Source organism: Camelina sativa, chromosome 18, assembly GCF_030686135.1.
Source record: "Camelina sativa cultivar CO46 ecotype springtype chromosome 18, ASM3068613v1".
NCBI classification, from domain to species: domain Eukaryota; kingdom Viridiplantae; phylum Streptophyta; class Magnoliopsida; order Brassicales; family Brassicaceae; genus Camelina; species Camelina sativa.
This window is the reverse complement of record NC_141897.1, coordinates 4818215-4835150: the sequence shown is the minus strand read 5'-3', so window position 1 is coordinate 4835150 and position 16936 is coordinate 4818215. Positions and strand designations below refer to the sequence as shown.

Genomic DNA, 16936 nt, shown 5'->3' with positions numbered 1-16936 from the left:
CATCTCCACGTACATGTGGATCTGCAACGCACATAGACATCTTTTAAGAGTCATTATCAAACACCTTTCGGAGCCTGAACATTGTCTATGGATTTCGCAGCAACAACAATCGATTAACACACGAAGGATTCAAGACACATGATGAGATCGGATAACCAAATATCAAATCTATATATTCCTAAATAAAGTAGTATTTGTAAATGTTTTTTTCTATAAATGGGAGAAAGCTAAGAAGAGTATAGTCTTCGATCATCAGTTTCTGACTCTAACAAGGTTAGCTCTTGACTGGTTTGGTCGTTGCGACTACTACCACCAGAGATAATCATAATTGGTTCAGACTGAGAACTATATCCTTCTTCATCAACCTGTGGTTTCTTTTCCACTGTATTCGAGATCAACACAACCGAACTGCTTGTAGTTACTGGTTTAGCTTGATTAACATCTTCACGATCTGTCTTCTCCGGTAGAGCATAAGACAAACCGTATTTTTGAGCATGTGTTAGTCCTGGACATAAACCCTACAAAACCCAAACCAGAAGAAGGTTTCAAAACCCTAAAATATCTGACTTTCTTGCAAACTGTTGGTAGGAAACTAGAAATTCCAAAAGAAAGAAATACACAATCTTTTTGTTTTACTGACCTTAATCAAACCGGTAACTGGAAAAGATTCATGGTAAGGATAGATGTTACTGCGATCATCGTTATTACTCTCTTCTTCAAGGACTTCTTGTTCTCGTTTTGTGGAATTGCTTGAACAATATCCACCAAGGTACGAACAATGTTCTCGAGCTAGAGATATTTGCGGTGTTAGCGGTAATAGATGACCTTCAGTGCTAAATATGTACCTGAAGATTAAGTACAACAATATTAGTGAAATGTGCAGTGATTGTGAAGATCAAAAGGTTAATGTGGTGGAGATTTGTACTTGTAAGGGCCATTGTCGACGAGGTTATCTGAGTCAACAGCTAAGTCAAAGAGTAACCATAAGTACTTTACCTGAAATATTTGTCAAATGCAAAAACAAGTCACGGCTTTAAGGTAAAGCAAGTAAATGCATGTTGAGAAACAGAGTTTTTTTTAATATTTACTTTACCGTTTCTGCGAGGAAGAAGCTCTCCATGTGATCTTCTTGCTTATGAAGTTCTACATCTGTGATGTGACAATAACCGCAAGGACATTTTGCCCCGTATTGCAAACTAGCCACAAAGTCACGTCCTGCATCAAGATACCTGTCGACAAACAATTTGTATTGCAATTCAGTAGTGTAATCATCTTTGGGAAAGGAACTTAAAAAGCTAAGTAAGTAAATTGGTGATACCTGGGATCTCTGGTAGCTTTGTACAACCAATATGTGCTCTCGATTAATTCCGGCCTTAGTGGATAACTCTTTTGCCCATACTGAAAGCAAAATGAAGAATAGCTTTTGAAGTTGTAGCATAATAGTGCCATCAGACAATGAAACCTAATAACAGAGATGTGAACCAAAACATTTAAAATTAAGATGGAGTACCTGGACACTAAGTGTAGCAAGATTAAAACCCTCAGGGGTGAAACCATATCGTTTCCAGACACTAAAGAAGGCAGTGTGAGTCCTGATTGCCGGATCAACGTCTCCAGCTAAAACCTTTTGAGAGAAAGATGGGGATACAAAACAGCATAGTTTAACTTTCCAGCCTGAACTATTAAAAATTTGTTTAAACATACAATCACTATTTACCTGAAGTCCTGGCCAGAAAGCTTGAAGGCTGTTGAATACTGGCCAGACAATAGCAGCAGAATCCATATTGACTTCTACATACCTATGGCAAAACTAGAAAAAACAATAAGTCCAAACAAAGGAATTGCTTGTTAATGTTTCTAATAAACAAAAAGATTCAAATAAGCTTACCAGGGATCCTTGTGAAGGTGCTGCATTGCAGACCTGTAAGCTTCTTGAAAAATGTATAAGTATTCCTCATCCCCGAATAGTATATAAGCCTGAAATTGTTAACTAAAATAGATAAATAAAAAGCTCTGAAAATCTCGGTACCGCTCAAATTTTATGCAAGGTTGAAGAACAGAAACTAAGTATATCGGCTTCTGACTTTCTAGAACTTGGCATTGTATCGCAATAATTGAAATTCTCTTGTCAAAGGCTACAGTTACTAACCTTGAGGAGATACTCATAGAAGGAATCAATGCTTGTTCCTATACCCGCATCCTGCCAAGTAAACACTACCATTCAGAGTTTGGGTGACACAAAAAATGACTAAGAGCCTGAATTATTTTTTCGAAGCAAAGTTCCTCAAGGTAGTGTTTACTCTGAATGGACGGAAAAGGTGTTTACCTTCTGTGTCCATTCACCTGTAAAGACATTGATGTGAGCACCAACCAAGTCGAGATTCGAACGACGTGCCCATAATCCCCTCACCGCATTTTTTGCAACTTGTTCGAAAACTTCAGTTTTAACAAAGTAAGACCACCATGTTAGAGAACGTAAAAAATAAAACAAACTATAAAAATCAACATTACACATCTTGGAAATCCAAATGATATGATGGAAGAATAAAGAGAGCTATAGATAAGTATTTCTCAGTGATTCAACTGATTTATGATTAGATATGGGATACCAAAGCTCATAGCTTCCCTCACCAGGATCATTTGTTAAACGACTAAGCACGCCGAACTCTAATGACAAAGTACCACCACCCGCAGTTGATGTTATCTAAACAACAAAAAACAAAGATGCAATTGCTAAACACATGAGTCCAATATTTGGATCAAAAGATAAGATCGGGCAAGATGAAGAGTAGTCCGATCTCAATACTCTCTAACTTGTTGAGAACAAGCAAGGTAACCTTGCCAAGGTTGGGAAAACTAAGTTTTGTCTGTTCAGTCGCTTCGCCAAAAGCACTGAATAATGAATTAATAATGTAAGAAGGAGTAAGAAGATGTCTTACCTTGCTTTCATGTTTGTCAACACCGTACATCAAATTCACTGATCCAAATGGGATTCCTATAGAAAGAAAAGAAGAAGGATATGACAAGGCAATTCCCTGTTTCCGCATATTCATATGCACACCGGCTTGTCAACAAGTAGATAACTAGAAGAGCATACCAGTTGGTGTATCGAATGCAGGAAGCATTCTCCGTGTCAAATCCTCAGCCAAGAACAGTAACTCATTGTTGTAAGATGGAATTCTCATGCCCTGTCATCAGATTAGATTCAATTCAAGTTTACATGGCAACCTGTCATCAGATTAGATTCAATTCAAGTTTACATGGCAAACAGCCAAAACCACTTAAAGAGACTTTAATATTTGGAAGTCCAATAAAAAGGTTACAGGCAGGAATCATAAGATTAGTATCACATAAATCCTAGCCACTTAAAGCTCAAATAGTCGTACAATTAGTTGCAAAAATTATACTTTTGCTTTCTAGCTGAAGAGTGTACAAAAAAATCCTAGTATAAGATGACATCACGGCACAAGAGATAGCTACGCAGAAGGAAAAGTACCGTTGCATAATCACTTGCAATTAGATGAGCAGAAAGTAAACCCCCAAGGACTCGGATAGTTGTCTCGAACACAGATACAGTTTTGTTCTGCAGTTAAAAAAAAAACATGTACCAGTGCATCAACTTCACTGCCAGGTTACATCTTACAAAAGGATTAACTAGAGAAAATAAACAATTAAAACTTGGTCTTGCTAGAGAAGGCCAAAACCAATCATTACTCACTATATTAAACTGAAGATTTTTACCAATCCATAGAACAGAAGAAGTGAAGCGCTCTCGGTCTCCAAGTAAAGCTAATGTATCCAACGAATCAATCTACACAAATGCAACCAAAATCATGTCAAGGTTTAACACAACACAGAGCCTTAAACAAGCAAAGATCAAATACAAAAGTAGTTTACCAAGGTCAACGCATAGCCTCCAAGAGTGTCTTCACCTTGGCAAGATAACGGCCTCAATTCATCAAGTGGAAAAGCATTGTTCATATATCCATCAAAAGCATGATAAAACATCCCACGTACCTACACACTCAATGTCAAAAATGAACCCATCAAATTAAGTAACTCACCACCAAGCCAAGTTATTATGCAAAACCTACTTCTCAAACGGCTGAAGAACTTACCTTTACGACATAATCAACATCAATGAGTAATTACAACATCCAAAGATCAAGACTTTAAGTGTTCCCAGAAAACGATAATTCAATTTGGGGACAACAGAGCAAAATCGAGAGAGCGAGTAAATCCAGATCTGTTGAGGAGCGTTTTACCTCGTCTCTAAGCTGTTTAGCTTCATCAGGTTTAACAGTTTCGGCGAGAGCTCCATGGTGAAGAACAAGACCCGAGAATGTGAGAGAGATCAAGATGGGAAACAAAAGCCACCTGGAATTTGATTCCATCGATAAGCTGATTTTATGATTGTTTTTTGAGTTTAGTCTGTGTTCTGAATGAGAATCTTCTCAGACATCACTTCTCGGATCTCTCTCTCTCTCGCTCTTGTCCGAGGTGATTCCTTGAGTTTTCAACTGCGTCACTCGGTGGCTCGTCCTTTCAAAACGATTCAGGAGCAATTAAATCTTTTGGTCTTTTTCCTACCAACATTTATTGAAAAACACGAATTGGATTATTTTTTGTTGGTGTTGTTAATGTTTAAGAACGAATTGATTTATTTACTAATTAGATTTTATATATTCCATTATCATAATTCTTTTAATAATTTATTGAGTTGCAGCAAATGTCTAATTTACGATATTAAATTATTAATCATTTCTCTTCCCTTTTTTTTTTTGTCAATAATCAATATATAATAAGTTTGGTAAACGAATGTATTTCTCTTTTTTATTTGAGTCATTATATAATAGTTTGGTAAACTAATGCATTCCTCACTTGAAAAAAAACTCTCAAAATTTGGTAATATATAATAGTTTGGTCATAAACAAAAAAGAAGAAGAATTGCTTAAAAGTTAGTTAGAAAGAATGGAATTTGTAACGAAATTAGAAGGAGGACCAGAGCATCTATCTATATTGGTGCTCAGTGGTGTTTGATTAAAAGATTGCTTGATTTAAGTGTGTTTGTGATGGTGTAATTGCTTTTTGTTTGGGGTGGTTTTGTTTTTTGGACATGATCCCAAACCTATTAGTAACGAACAACAAACTCCGTGTCTTTAATTCACTTTGTGCACTCAAATATTCATTCTCATTATAAAGAGTAACTGTAACTTTTTTGGTCACAAGACTTCCAAGTTCCAAGACTTTTTTTTGTGCAAACAGGTCACAAGACTTCCAAGTTCCAACATATTAGGGATCAAAATCTTTGTTTCCCTCAAAAACACTTAATTCGTACAATCAGGGTTTCAAAACTTTCTAAAGAAGACAAGTTCGTAACTGATTCGAGAGAAGATCTATCTCTATGGACCTCTATGGTCAATTGACTCAATTCTGCAACTGTAAGTAAAGGCCAAAAAAAAAATATTCAAAAGGGAGTTTTTAATGGAAATTTTAAGGGTATCTATCATCTCAAACGCCAAACGCAACAAACACATCTCTCTGAACGAATCCCATGACCACATCAAAATATATATAGATATATCTATATGCATAAGATCCCAGCAGCGAGACCATTGCAGCAAGCGACAAACTGATAAGAGTTTTTAGTGTGTGTTTTCAGAAGCTGAGAACCCGATCACTGCAAAGAGAAGCATCAACCATTATGGTTACAAGATCTTCAATGAGATGTTATTCAAAGATGATTTTCCTACAGTCTAACTCGCAGGTAAGTAAACTTACCTGATGCTTCTTCTTCTTCGGCCGTCTCTTCCTTTTGGGTTTATGAGCATCAGAATTTGAGCTCAAGTTGCTACTCTGACTGCTATATGAACTTGCCGCAGCAGCCCTATCAGTATTATACGAGGACTCACTTCTTCTGTTCGAAGTGTTTCTCGAGGATGATGGCATCTCATTCCTCTGTACATATGAATTCCTCCTAGAATTTGATTCAAACCTTGCTTGTGGTGGTGGCATTAAAGCCCTAGCAGAGTTTTGTTTCTACAAGGATTTTAAAACATTCAAACATGTAAATCAAAGTTTTCATGTAAAAACATGTCTTAACAAACGGCATCACCATTCATCATACCTGATTACGTTCATCACTAGACATGCCAGAAGTTGCTCTACCAGAAGCACTTGAAGCAGCCTCCCTGAGAAATACGATCGGATGTTCTCTTTATCAGTACGGCTCAATTAAATGTATTGACGTCTAAAAGATAGTATTCAACATTAACAAGGCCTACTTTGCGCTTTTATCAGTCAATTCATCATCTGCATCTGCTTCATCGCTTGAACTCCCTTTATCAAAGAAATCATCATCACTAAGGTCCAGAAGACCATCATCTTCACTGCCCGTCTCTGTTTGTTCACAATCATATATCATAAATCATCATTTATTAGCTACAAATACTTAATAAGTCTAGAGAAAACGTAAACAAATAAGCATCTCTACATATCATGTGTTTTTACCTTCTAACTCTTTCCCACTAGCAGCAGCAACAATTTTATTGGCTTTGATCTGCTTCCTCAGTTTACCTCTCTTCTCAACTACTTCTGAATCCTCACCGCCAGTAAAAAGAGATACATACTTCTCATTCTTGGGGAAGAACTGCAATTATACATGTAAAAAAACATACATTTTCAACTAACCTCATTCTAAATTATAACTAAAGAAATAGTAAGGAGAAGGCAGTGTAATGAAGTTAACTTACCCTAACATATTCAAGATCTTCTTTGAGTTTAGTAAGTTGCTCAGCTATATCTGCGTCTCCCACATGAGCAGATGAAGTACGTTGTAGCTTCTCAAGACGTCTAATGGTCCTCTCGATCTTCCTCCGCTCTATTCAAAGAAACCAAAAAAAAAAAAAAGCTCCAACTTTTCAGGCTATCATTACCAATTAAATCTTCACTAAATGCTAGAACCATCAGTTAAAAGCTCTTACCAAAGAACTTAATCTTTCTGTTCCTGAGGAATACTTTACGTTCAACAGCAAGACGGGCATGAGCGTCTTGCTGCTTCTTCAAATCTTCCAACTTCTCTACTAGAGACTCTTTTACTTCAGGAGGCAAATCCTACAAAGTATCAAACCAATACATCAAAATTCGAACTTCTCATAAGGGTTGCTTCAAATTGAACATATATAACTACCCAGATTACCAAATTCTCTAAAAGAACACAACTCAGACACATATCATTATAAACCCTTAAAGCTCTACATAGACCATACACAACTGAATCGCCAATATCATACTAGAAAGGCTGAAACTTTAAGAGTGATTCGACAATAAAAACCCTAATTTCAGAGAGAAAAGGAGCTAACTTTACGAAGAAAGCGTTCAACGGAACGCATCTGATTCTTGATTGAGACATTTTTAGGTTTCTTCTCTACACGCAATACTTTCGACCTTCGACTGCTTCCTGCTGACTGTTTCGGTTCCGATACCCTTCTCTTGGCATAACCTCCATGCGCCATGGCCGGAGGGTTTTAAGCAAAATGCTTTTGAAGGAGTTGAAGAAGGAGGAAAGGGTAGAAGAGCAGAGAGAACAACAGACAAAAATTAGGGGTTGTTCTTTGTTCGGCGTTGGCTCTTTTTAGCTTCTTCTTCAATCGGACGTCAAAACGCTGCGTATTCGAGATAAACAACTAGGTTGAACCGGATTATTTTCCGGGTAAACCGGTTTGTCGGATTGTGACAGTTGATTTTCCGGGAAAGTCTGAAAAGTGTAAAATAAACTTTATAAAATTACTTGTTTCATATTATATAAAAGTTGAGTTTTGAAAATTTGTCATTAACAAGATTTTGACATGTGTCAAGTTATTAATCTAAAATTCTAACATGTGTAAAAGTTAATTTTTTTTTTATCATCTAAATTTATTATTGATTGTAAATTACGAGAACAATTACATATGATTCCACCATAAAGTTAATATTTAATAGAAAGAATTTGATTACCACAAAAATAAAAAATTTGTTTTAAAACAAGTTAATAATGTAAAAAAATAATTATCAAAAATTACAAAATTTATTAAAAATAATACAATTTTTTTTACAGCTTTGTATAATTGGGATTATTTTTTTAATGGGAAATTAATTTTTATTTTTTTAAACCAAAATTTTCTCATACTTTTTCTTTTTCCAGTTGGGAATAGGTAAGATTAATATGTTGACCCAAAAACATATTAATATATGCATTTTTTTTCCCAATACTGTATTTTAAAATTATTGTAGTATTTTTAGATTCTTTTATTTAATTTATATTTTCATTTTTTATTTGGGATTCATATATTACCATGCTTATAATTTTTTATTGTTTCTTTAATTATGCCAAATTAATTTTCTTCTAATTTATTAACCTTGATTTGTTGGTCATAAACCCTTCTTTTTTTGCAAACATAATTGTTAACATTATTTATTCAATCTCAAAGGAAAATAACGAGTACAATCTCATCAGCCTAATGAATATATAAAATAGGCTAATCAAACACAAGCGTACAACAAGCATAGATAGATAGATGAAAAAAACATAAATCATTGTTGATAGATCCATATGAGCTCAAAGACTCTGACACCCTGGTTTACGAAAAAGTTTAAAATAATTTATTTGGCCACATACGTCACCAAAATGCACTTATTTTTTCGGTCAAGGGTCTTGAGAGAACTTCATGATGGGTGATCTTCCTGGAAGTGATTGTCGGAACTGTGCGAGTGAAGACAAAACACAGGAAAAGATCATTTGTTGATTTCTAAGGTCAGTTAAAGCCTCCCAGCCGTAACAAACCGACCATCGAATATGGGTGGGTCTACGAGCGGGGAATAGATGTAGGGCCCACTTAGGAAGATAGGCCCACGAACTGAGATTGGACATGGGCTCACTAAGCAAGGTGGCGGTTGAGGCGTTACAGAGACATATGCTACATCATGGTGTGTCAAAGCCACTTCCACGAATACATTGGGAAATTTAACATTAGTTACTATCAAAAGATTTTGTGACGTTAGAAAAAGGTTTTTACTTTCATTGGTTGTTGTGGCAAGACATTTTGAGATAGTAAAAAGACGTGAACATTTTATCTCCACAAAGGAAGAGGGCAGAGCCAAGGTTCTATCAGTGGTGAAGAAGGTTGGACACAAGGTTATTTACCTAAGAGAGGAAGGTAGACGAGGTTGGACGCAAGGTTATCTCTCCAAGGGAGGAAGGCGGAGCCAAGGTTCTCTCCGTGGTGGAGGAGGTTGGACGCAAGGTTCTCTCTATAAGAGATGAGGGCCGAGCCGAGTTTTTTTCTATGGCGATCATATATTATTATGATGATATATCATTGATTAGTATATTATGTAATATATTTTTTCTTCAAAATATTTTTTGAGCTAACAAGTTTAGTAATTAAAAAACTATGTAGAAGTGAAAGTAAAATAATTGGCTTAATTTGTTTATATAGACATTTTCTAGGTGGTGATAAAGAATTATTTGTAACATTGAGTATATTTAGGTATAAAAATACACTTTTAATAATAACATACATATAAAATTTGTAAGTGGATATAAATTAGTATATTATAAAATTTATAAATAACATACAACAAATTTTAATATATTTTTGTTAAATTCAATTTAATTTAAAAAACTTTAAACCCACACTTCGGGCGGGTCCTCATCTAGTAAAAGCTATAAAGTTGAGACTGTTTTAATTCGGCTAACCATATGATTAATTGATAACTATTTTTTTTTGTCAACTACACATTAATTAAAATACAACTCTATGATTGATGGCCAAACCTAAACTTACAAACGAAAATATTTTAAAATATGTAAAAATTATAAATATTTTATTTGAATCAAAATACATAAATAAAAATATTTCAAAATGCAAATTTCTGAGTTTCAAAATCTATAATTTTAAAAATGAAAATATTTAAATACAATGGATCATTATTATTCTCACTAAATTTGTTAGTATTTCATCTTATTCACAATAACCATTTCATTAACTGATATTTTGAAAAAATTATGAAGTTTTATTTAAACATAGAATGGAGAATATATGCATCTCGTCACAATTCAAGATGTAAGAAAAGTTTCGTTTGACATCCCAAGATCCGAAAAGTAATTTTTAACAACCATATTAAACTATTAAGAAAAACTGTGGACTAAAATATATATTTTAATAAATTAACAGATTTAAAACCTTGAAACTCTAGGTTTAACCGTTTATGTATGAGGCTCACATACGATCAGACAACCTGCCCTATGCTAGTGAATCAGAAGCCAGCACAGAAAAGAGGAATTAGGAAAGATCAGATCAGTGAAGCTAGACGACTAAAAAGTAAAGGAAAAGATGTCTGTCTGATGGATACTGATGTTGCACCTGTTATTCCGTGTAAGAATGCAAAAGATAGGTTGCAATGGCCTGGAGGACGCGAGCAAGGGAAGCAACTCCAAGCTACTCAGGTTTGGAGACCGAAAGGGATAGTAATTCGACAAGATATGGCAGAGGAAGGTAGTAAGAGGGTAGAATGTTCAAAAAGTTCTGGTGAATCTGTTTATTCTCCTTCAAAAAAGAGACGTCTCAGTAACAGTGGGGAAAGGCAATCAAAAAAAGCAAAAAATGGTGACTCTACTTCTGTTTTTGAAAGACTGGGAAGCAGTGGAGATTCAGTTATGAAGTCAAGCAAGGAGGGATCATCAGGAGGAAAGAAAAAGCACTCCCCAACTGTCTTTGATAGACTAGGCTCCCAAGCGGCTAGTTCGAGTCCTAAATCAGGTGCATCTGTTTCGGTCTCTGTCCATTCTGCTCAAGTAGCAGCTCATCCGATGAATCATTCTGCTCAAGTAGCAGCTAAGTCTCATGTTCTCTCGTGTGAAATCGGAGCAAATTTGAAAGAAGGGTTGATGGTTAATTCCAACCCTTCGAAGTCAATATGAGAATATTGAGCTGGAACTGTCAGGGGGTGGGGAATGCCCCTACAGTTCGACACCTGAGGGAAATACGGGGTCGGTATTTCCCAGAGGTAACATTCCTCTGTGAGACCAAGAATAAAAGAGATTATTTAGAAAATGTCGTAGGACATTTAGGTTACTATAACCTACACACGGTGGAGCCAGTCGGGAAAAGTGGAGGTTTGGCGCTGATGTGGAGAGAGTCTATGTCTGTTAAGATCTTACAGGCAGACAAAAGGATGATCGACGCCTTTCTCAACTAGCAAGGTAAAGAATTTTACTTGACTTGTATTTATGGGGAGCCGGTTTAAAGTGAGAGAGGCTCGTTATGGGAAAGGCTCTCTCGTATTGGGGTGAGTCGACGAGGGCCCTGGGTGCTAACAGGAGACTTCAATGAGCTGGTCGACCCTTCGGAGAAGATTGGTGGTCCATTGAGAAAGGATGCTGCAAGTGTTGAATTCAAACATATGCTTACAGTTTGTGGTCTTTGGGAAGTAAAGCATACGGGTAATCAATTCTCTTGGTATGGGAACAGAAATGATGAATTGGTGCAATGCCGACTGGACAAGACAGTAGCTAATCAACTTTGGTTGGAATTATTCCCTCAAGCTCAGGCAGAATATCTCCAAAAGGTCAGCTCTGATCATAGCCCTCTGATCACGAGTTTGATGGGTGAACAACGATCTCAATGGGCTAGCTTTAAGTATGACCAAAGATGGGCTTCAAGGGAAGGTTTTTGTGAGCTCATTTCCAATTTCTGGAGTAGTAGGGGAGTGGACTCTCAACTCACAATGATGGAAAAGATTGCAGCCTGTCATAAGGAAATTTCTAGGTGGAAGAGAGCTAATCAGCCTAGTTCTGCGAGAAGAATTCAAGCACTCCATTATCAAATAGATCTAGCTACTCGTCAGAACCCTTTCAACAGAGATGAACTCCGACGGCTTAAGAATGAACTGAATATTGAGTATCGTCACGAAGAAACGTTTTGGAAAGATAAAAGCATGCTTACTTGGCTTAACAATGGTGATAAAAACACGAAGTTCTTCCATGCTGCAACCAAGAACAAAAGGGCTCAAAATTGGATTCAAAATCTTGTGGATGAAGAGGGTAAAGAGTGGTTTACGGATGTTGACTTAGGAAGATTGGCTGAAAGGTACTTCAAGCTTTTATTCACCTCTGAGGATGTGGGACATAACTTTACAGATAAATTGGGGGAGGGAAATAAAGTGACACAGCTTGAGAATGATCAACTACTGAAGGAAGTTACCTTGGCTGAAGTCAAACGGGCTGTCTTTGATATCAATCCGGGTAAATGCCCTGGTCCTGATTGCATGACTGGTCATTTCTATCAGCAACATTGGGAGGTTTTGGGTGAGCACCTATTGAAGCTGGTTCAGGACTTTTTCCAATAAGGAAGACTAGATAAGGAAATGAACAAGACAAACATTTGCCTGATCCCAAAGAAGCTGAAAGCAGACAGACTGATTGAGTTTCGACCGATCAGTCTCAGTAATGTAGTGTACAAAATTGTTGTGAAGGTAATGGTTAATCGACTTAAAAAGGTTTTGCCTGGTGTAGTATCAGAAACTCAACCCGCTTTCATCAAAGGGAAGCTGATCACTGATAATATTCTAGTAGCACATGAGCTCCTTCATGCTTTGGATTCGCCTAACAAGTGCTCAGAGGAATTCATTGCAATCAAAATAGACATCTCCAAAGCGTTCGACAGGGTGGAATGGTCGTTTCTACAGGATGCTCTGAAGCTATTAGGATTTTCGGAGAGATGGATTGGGTTAATCATGGCTTGTGTGGGAACAGTCAATTACCAAGTGTTAATCAATGGCACTCCATATGGAGAAGTCACTCCCACCAGAGGCTTGAGACAAGGAGACCCTTTGTCCCCATACTTATTCGTCATGTGCTCAGAAATATTGGTACACATGCTGCAATAGGCGGAGAATAAAGGTAGGATTACATGGCTTAAAGTGGCTAGACAAGCTCCACCAGTCTCTCATCTCTTTTTTGCGGATGACAACATCTTTTATTGTAAAGAAAAGGATGAAGAGCTTTAATACTTGATTAGTATCTTGGATGAATACAGCATAGCTCGGGTCAGAGAATAAATTACCAAAAGTCAAGCATTTATTTTGGGAAGAGGATTGCTCCGGAGCGACGAAGTAGTATCAAATTCTTAACGGACATCACTGCAGATGGGGGAGAAGGCTTTTACCTGGGACTTCTGGAGGCGTTTGGCGGATCCAAGGTCACTATTTTAAGCTATCTAAAAGTTAGACTCCAACAGAAAGTCTCGGGTTGGCAAACAAACTTTCTCTCTTTTGGTGGTAAAGAAATTCTCTTAAAGGCAGTTGCGTTGGCATTGCCTACACACACGATGTCATGCTTCAAATTGCCTAAAAAGGTATGTCAGCAATTAGCCTCAGTTATGGCTGACTTTTGGTGGAGGAATAACAAAGATTCAAAAGGTATGCATTGGAAGGCTTGGGAGCATCACAGTAAACCCAAAAAGGAATGAGGTTTGGGATTCAAGGATGTCGAAGCCTACAATGTTGCTCTCCATGGGAAACAACTTTGGCGTATGATCACCTGTCCCAACACACTTATGGCAAGGGTCTTTAAAAGTCGCTATTTCAGCAACTCCACCCCTCTATTGGCTAAACTTGGATCCAGACCTTCCTTCGCCTGGCGCAGTATCCATGGGGAAAAAGAATTATTGAAGCAAGGAGTTAGAGCTATAATAGGCAATGGCGAATCAGTGGATATTTGGCATGACCAGTGGCTTCACTCCAAACCTGCTCGAAGTTTACAACAAATAAACATTGTCCCACCGGATTTGCATACAAAAGTCTCCAATTTGGTGAAGGTTAAAGATCTTATGGAAAATAACAGATGGGCTTGGAGACAGGACCTTCTGGATACTCTCTTCACCTTGGAGGATAGGACGTTAATAGAGAACATAAGACTTGGTGGCAGTAGAAGAGCAGATAGTTATGCTTGGGACTATGCTAGGACAGGACAATACTCAGTGAAATCTGGAGATTGGGTCCTTACTCAGATCATTAACGTCCAGAAAGGACCTCAAGAGGTGACACAATCCAGTCTAAATCCTCTAATCAACCAAGCATGGCATACTAAGGCAAGTCCTAAGATCCAACATTTTATTTGGAGGTGCCTGTCTAACTGTCTTTCAGTGGCAAAAAACTTATCCTATCGCCATCTATCTCGAGATGGTTATTGTGTGAGATGTCCCCATGAGGAAGAAACAACGAATCACCTTTTGTTTCAATGCACATACGCCAGACAGGTATGGGCCTTATCTCCTATTCCGGCACCTCCAGGTGGTAGTTGGTCTGATTCTCTATACACAAACATGTACTTTGTCCTGAATGTTACATCGATCTATCCTCAATTAGAAGATTTGGATAAGACTGTTCCTTGGTTATTATGGAGACTTTGGCAATCTCGTAATGAGTAGTTTTTCAAAGGAAATGACTTCAATGCGAAGGATACAATAGAGAAGGCTATAGAGGATGCCGATGAATGGGATCAACGAAATGGCAATGAGAGGTTAATCAATGGACCCCCGGAGCAAAGAAGGACCGAAGATGCAAAGTGGAAGCCACCTCCAAGTGAATGGGTTAAGTGTAATACGGATGGATCTTGGAATGGAGAAGCTTCACCAAGTGGTATGGGGTGGGTCCTTAGAAACGGTAGTGGCGATGTCCTTTGGATGGGAGCACAGGCCATTCGATGTGCAAGATCAGTAATGGAAGTTGAGTTGGAAGCACTTTGGAGGGCAATAAATTCACTCACCCGTCTGAACTACAACAGGGTTATATTCGAATCTGACTCTTTGGGTCTGGTTAATCTATTGAATGGTAAGGAAATTTGGCCAGCGTTTGCTCCTACACTCCATGATATAAAAGGTCTGCTCTCTTCCTATCAAGAGTTCAAAGTTGTGTATGCTTCAAGAGTCTGTAATAGTGTGGCGGATCGGGTAGCAAGGGAATTTCTTTCCTTTGGGAATTATGATCCTAAGTTATACTCGACAATGCCTTCATGGGTTACAAATTTGGTGTTAATATATAAGCAAAGTGTAATGTGATTGGTAAATAAAAGTTGTTGTTGAGCCAAAAAAAAAAAAAAACCGTTTATGTACCTCGTGTGGGGGGTAAAACTAGTAGTAACCTTGCCCGATCCAAAGCGGTTATGTTTTGTATTGGTATTGTGCCTATGGGACACTTAATCTTCCTGACGTGTGCCTCAGATGTTCGTTATTCACTTTTTGTCTTAGTCTCTATCACACTAGGGATCTCTAACGACGACTTTTGTAACAACAAAAATTTATATAAATTTTGTTGTAACAGCGAAATTAAAGCTAAATGATAATCAACACAAAACCATAGATATACTACAATAGATGAAATAAAACTTTTTTAAAAGTAATAAACAAACTTGTCTCTTGTGGTTTTGTAAAAGAGAATGGTAAAAAGTTGCTTATATGTCGATGCAAACGACCTCATCTGAAGCCTGTAAAGTAAATTTCAGAAAATATAAAACATATTTGTTGACCAGTTACTGCCCAAGCATAAGCTGAAGTCACCATGATTCAGAGTGTGTGTAGTTCTCTCCCTCTGATTCAATTTTTCGAGCTATATCTGTAAGTTTAGAATTTTAAACCAAATTGTATATTTGCTTTCTCTTTTGCTTTTATTTTACTTATTTTTTGCTTTTAACTTACTAATTCTTTTCTTAATTTTTTTTACTTGCTTGCTTATTTATGTTCAACCCCTCAAGACTCCAATCTATTTTATTGCCTATACCAGAACTATTTTTCTGTATTAGGTTTATTTAGTTTACTATAGACTAACAATACAATTTTCTATAATTATTGTAATTTTTGGTATATATATTTGTTATGGTTTTGATTGATAGCATAAACTAGGTGGAGGTGGTCGATAGCAATTGGGACAAGGCAGACACCGTGTTTTTGTTAACCATAAAGATAAGTTTTAAGAGCTCATTAACACCAAATCTTTTATTAAAGACTACTAGTATAGCGAAAAAAAAATCTCTTAGAAGATAATGAAGATGATGAAATTGGATAAGTAAAAACTAAGAATAGCAAAAACTCTTCAATATAATTAACACTACCCGGTATGGAACTTTGCTGTATTAATCTTGTGGTCCAAGAGATTATACTAAACTAAAAAGTGGAAAGAAACAAGCACGGAATGCGCCAATAGAATAAAAGAGAAAACATGTCATTATTAGATGATAAATTTACAAATTATATATGAAATATCAACTCAGTAAATTCAAAAGGCTATAACATGAAAGCTTTGTTGGAGATATAAAGCAAAAGACAGGTTGGTGGTAGGTATATATCCCAATATCACCTTAGTGAGTATGATTTTGATATGTGTGAAGTTTATATAAATTTGAGATTTTGACATGTATAAAAGTTAATATCTAATAAGAGGGATTTAAGTTCAAATAGATCTTCTTTATGAAAAGGGTTCAAATGACTTGAAGTTCAAGGAGAATATATGATGATCATATGAGTTTTGTACACTAAAGCATTGTTTATAACAGTTCTGAATAGATGATATATATGATTATAATGCATAACCTAAAGATGATGCTTTCAGGGAGAAAAATATAATCATAAGCGTGATTGTACTCTTTTTCCCTAGTCATGGTGTCTATCCTAGGTGATGTTCGTTTCGTGAACCAGACGCAGTATCTAGACGCAGATGCATGTTATTGTTCGTTTAGTGATAATTAAGAAATGAACTGGATTAGATTTCTGGATGAGTTTAAACTCATCCAGAAAAAACAAATATAATTGCATCCAGATATAATTTATGGATACATTAACTAATAACACAAACGAACATTATGTCTAGTTCACCAAACGAACAGGGCCCTAATGGATTTTTC

At 36.7% G+C, this 16936-nt stretch overlaps 4 protein-coding genes across 18 annotated transcripts; 2 read left to right on the top strand and 2 right to left on the bottom strand.

The window, feature by feature from the left end:
* Positions 1–92: 92 nt before the first annotated feature.
* Positions 93–4652, bottom strand: LOC104760586 (alpha-mannosidase I MNS4). 15 transcript variants are annotated; one of them, XM_087499021.1, is made up of 18 exons: positions 4266–4539; positions 4119–4170; positions 3898–4017; positions 3719–3811; positions 3497–3583; positions 3098–3188; positions 2940–2995; positions 2632–2704; positions 2327–2436; positions 2150–2200; positions 1889–1977; positions 1718–1799; positions 1511–1624; positions 1319–1398; positions 1094–1229; positions 926–996; positions 641–845; positions 93–518 (listed from the first exon to the last, which is right to left on the bottom strand). In XM_087499021.1, the coding sequence occupies exons 3-18, from the start codon at positions 4006–4008 to the stop codon at positions 228–230; spliced, it is 1740 nt and encodes a 579-aa protein (XP_087355147.1). In that variant the 5' UTR covers positions 4009–4017; positions 4119–4170; positions 4266–4539; the 3' UTR covers positions 93–227. The 15 variants fall into 15 exon arrangements, with proteins under 15 accessions (XP_087355147.1, XP_087355161.1, XP_087355150.1 ...); XM_087499035.1 differs by having other exon boundaries at positions 1718–1810; positions 3098–3228; positions 3742–3811; XM_087499024.1 differs by having other exon boundaries at positions 3098–3228; positions 4266–4510.
* An 812-nt stretch (positions 4653–5464) lies between these two features.
* Positions 5465–7655, bottom strand: LOC109124627 (uncharacterized). The gene is made up of 8 exons (XM_010483532.3): positions 7362–7655; positions 6984–7113; positions 6753–6880; positions 6511–6649; positions 6285–6399; positions 6128–6191; positions 5782–6039; positions 5465–5680 (listed from the first exon to the last, which is right to left on the bottom strand). Exons 1-8 carry the CDS (start codon positions 7512–7514, stop codon positions 5678–5680), a joined length of 990 nt encoding a protein of 329 aa, XP_010481834.1. The 5' UTR covers positions 7515–7655; the 3' UTR covers positions 5465–5677.
* A 3301-nt stretch (positions 7656–10956) lies between these two features.
* LOC147921529 (uncharacterized) lies at positions 10957–12387 on the top strand. Its single transcript, XM_087497724.1, has 2 exons — positions 10957–11155; positions 11360–12387. Exons 1-2 carry the CDS (start codon positions 10957–10959, stop codon positions 12385–12387), a joined length of 1227 nt encoding a protein of 408 aa, XP_087353850.1.
* Positions 12388–12405: 18 nt separating this feature from the next.
* Positions 12406–15098, top strand: LOC147921528 (uncharacterized). The gene is made up of 4 exons (XM_087497723.1): positions 12406–12909; positions 13077–13394; positions 13524–14078; positions 14469–15098. Exons 1-4 carry the CDS (start codon positions 12406–12408, stop codon positions 15096–15098), a joined length of 2007 nt encoding a protein of 668 aa, XP_087353849.1.
* The last annotated feature ends 1838 nt before the right edge of the window (positions 15099–16936 follow it).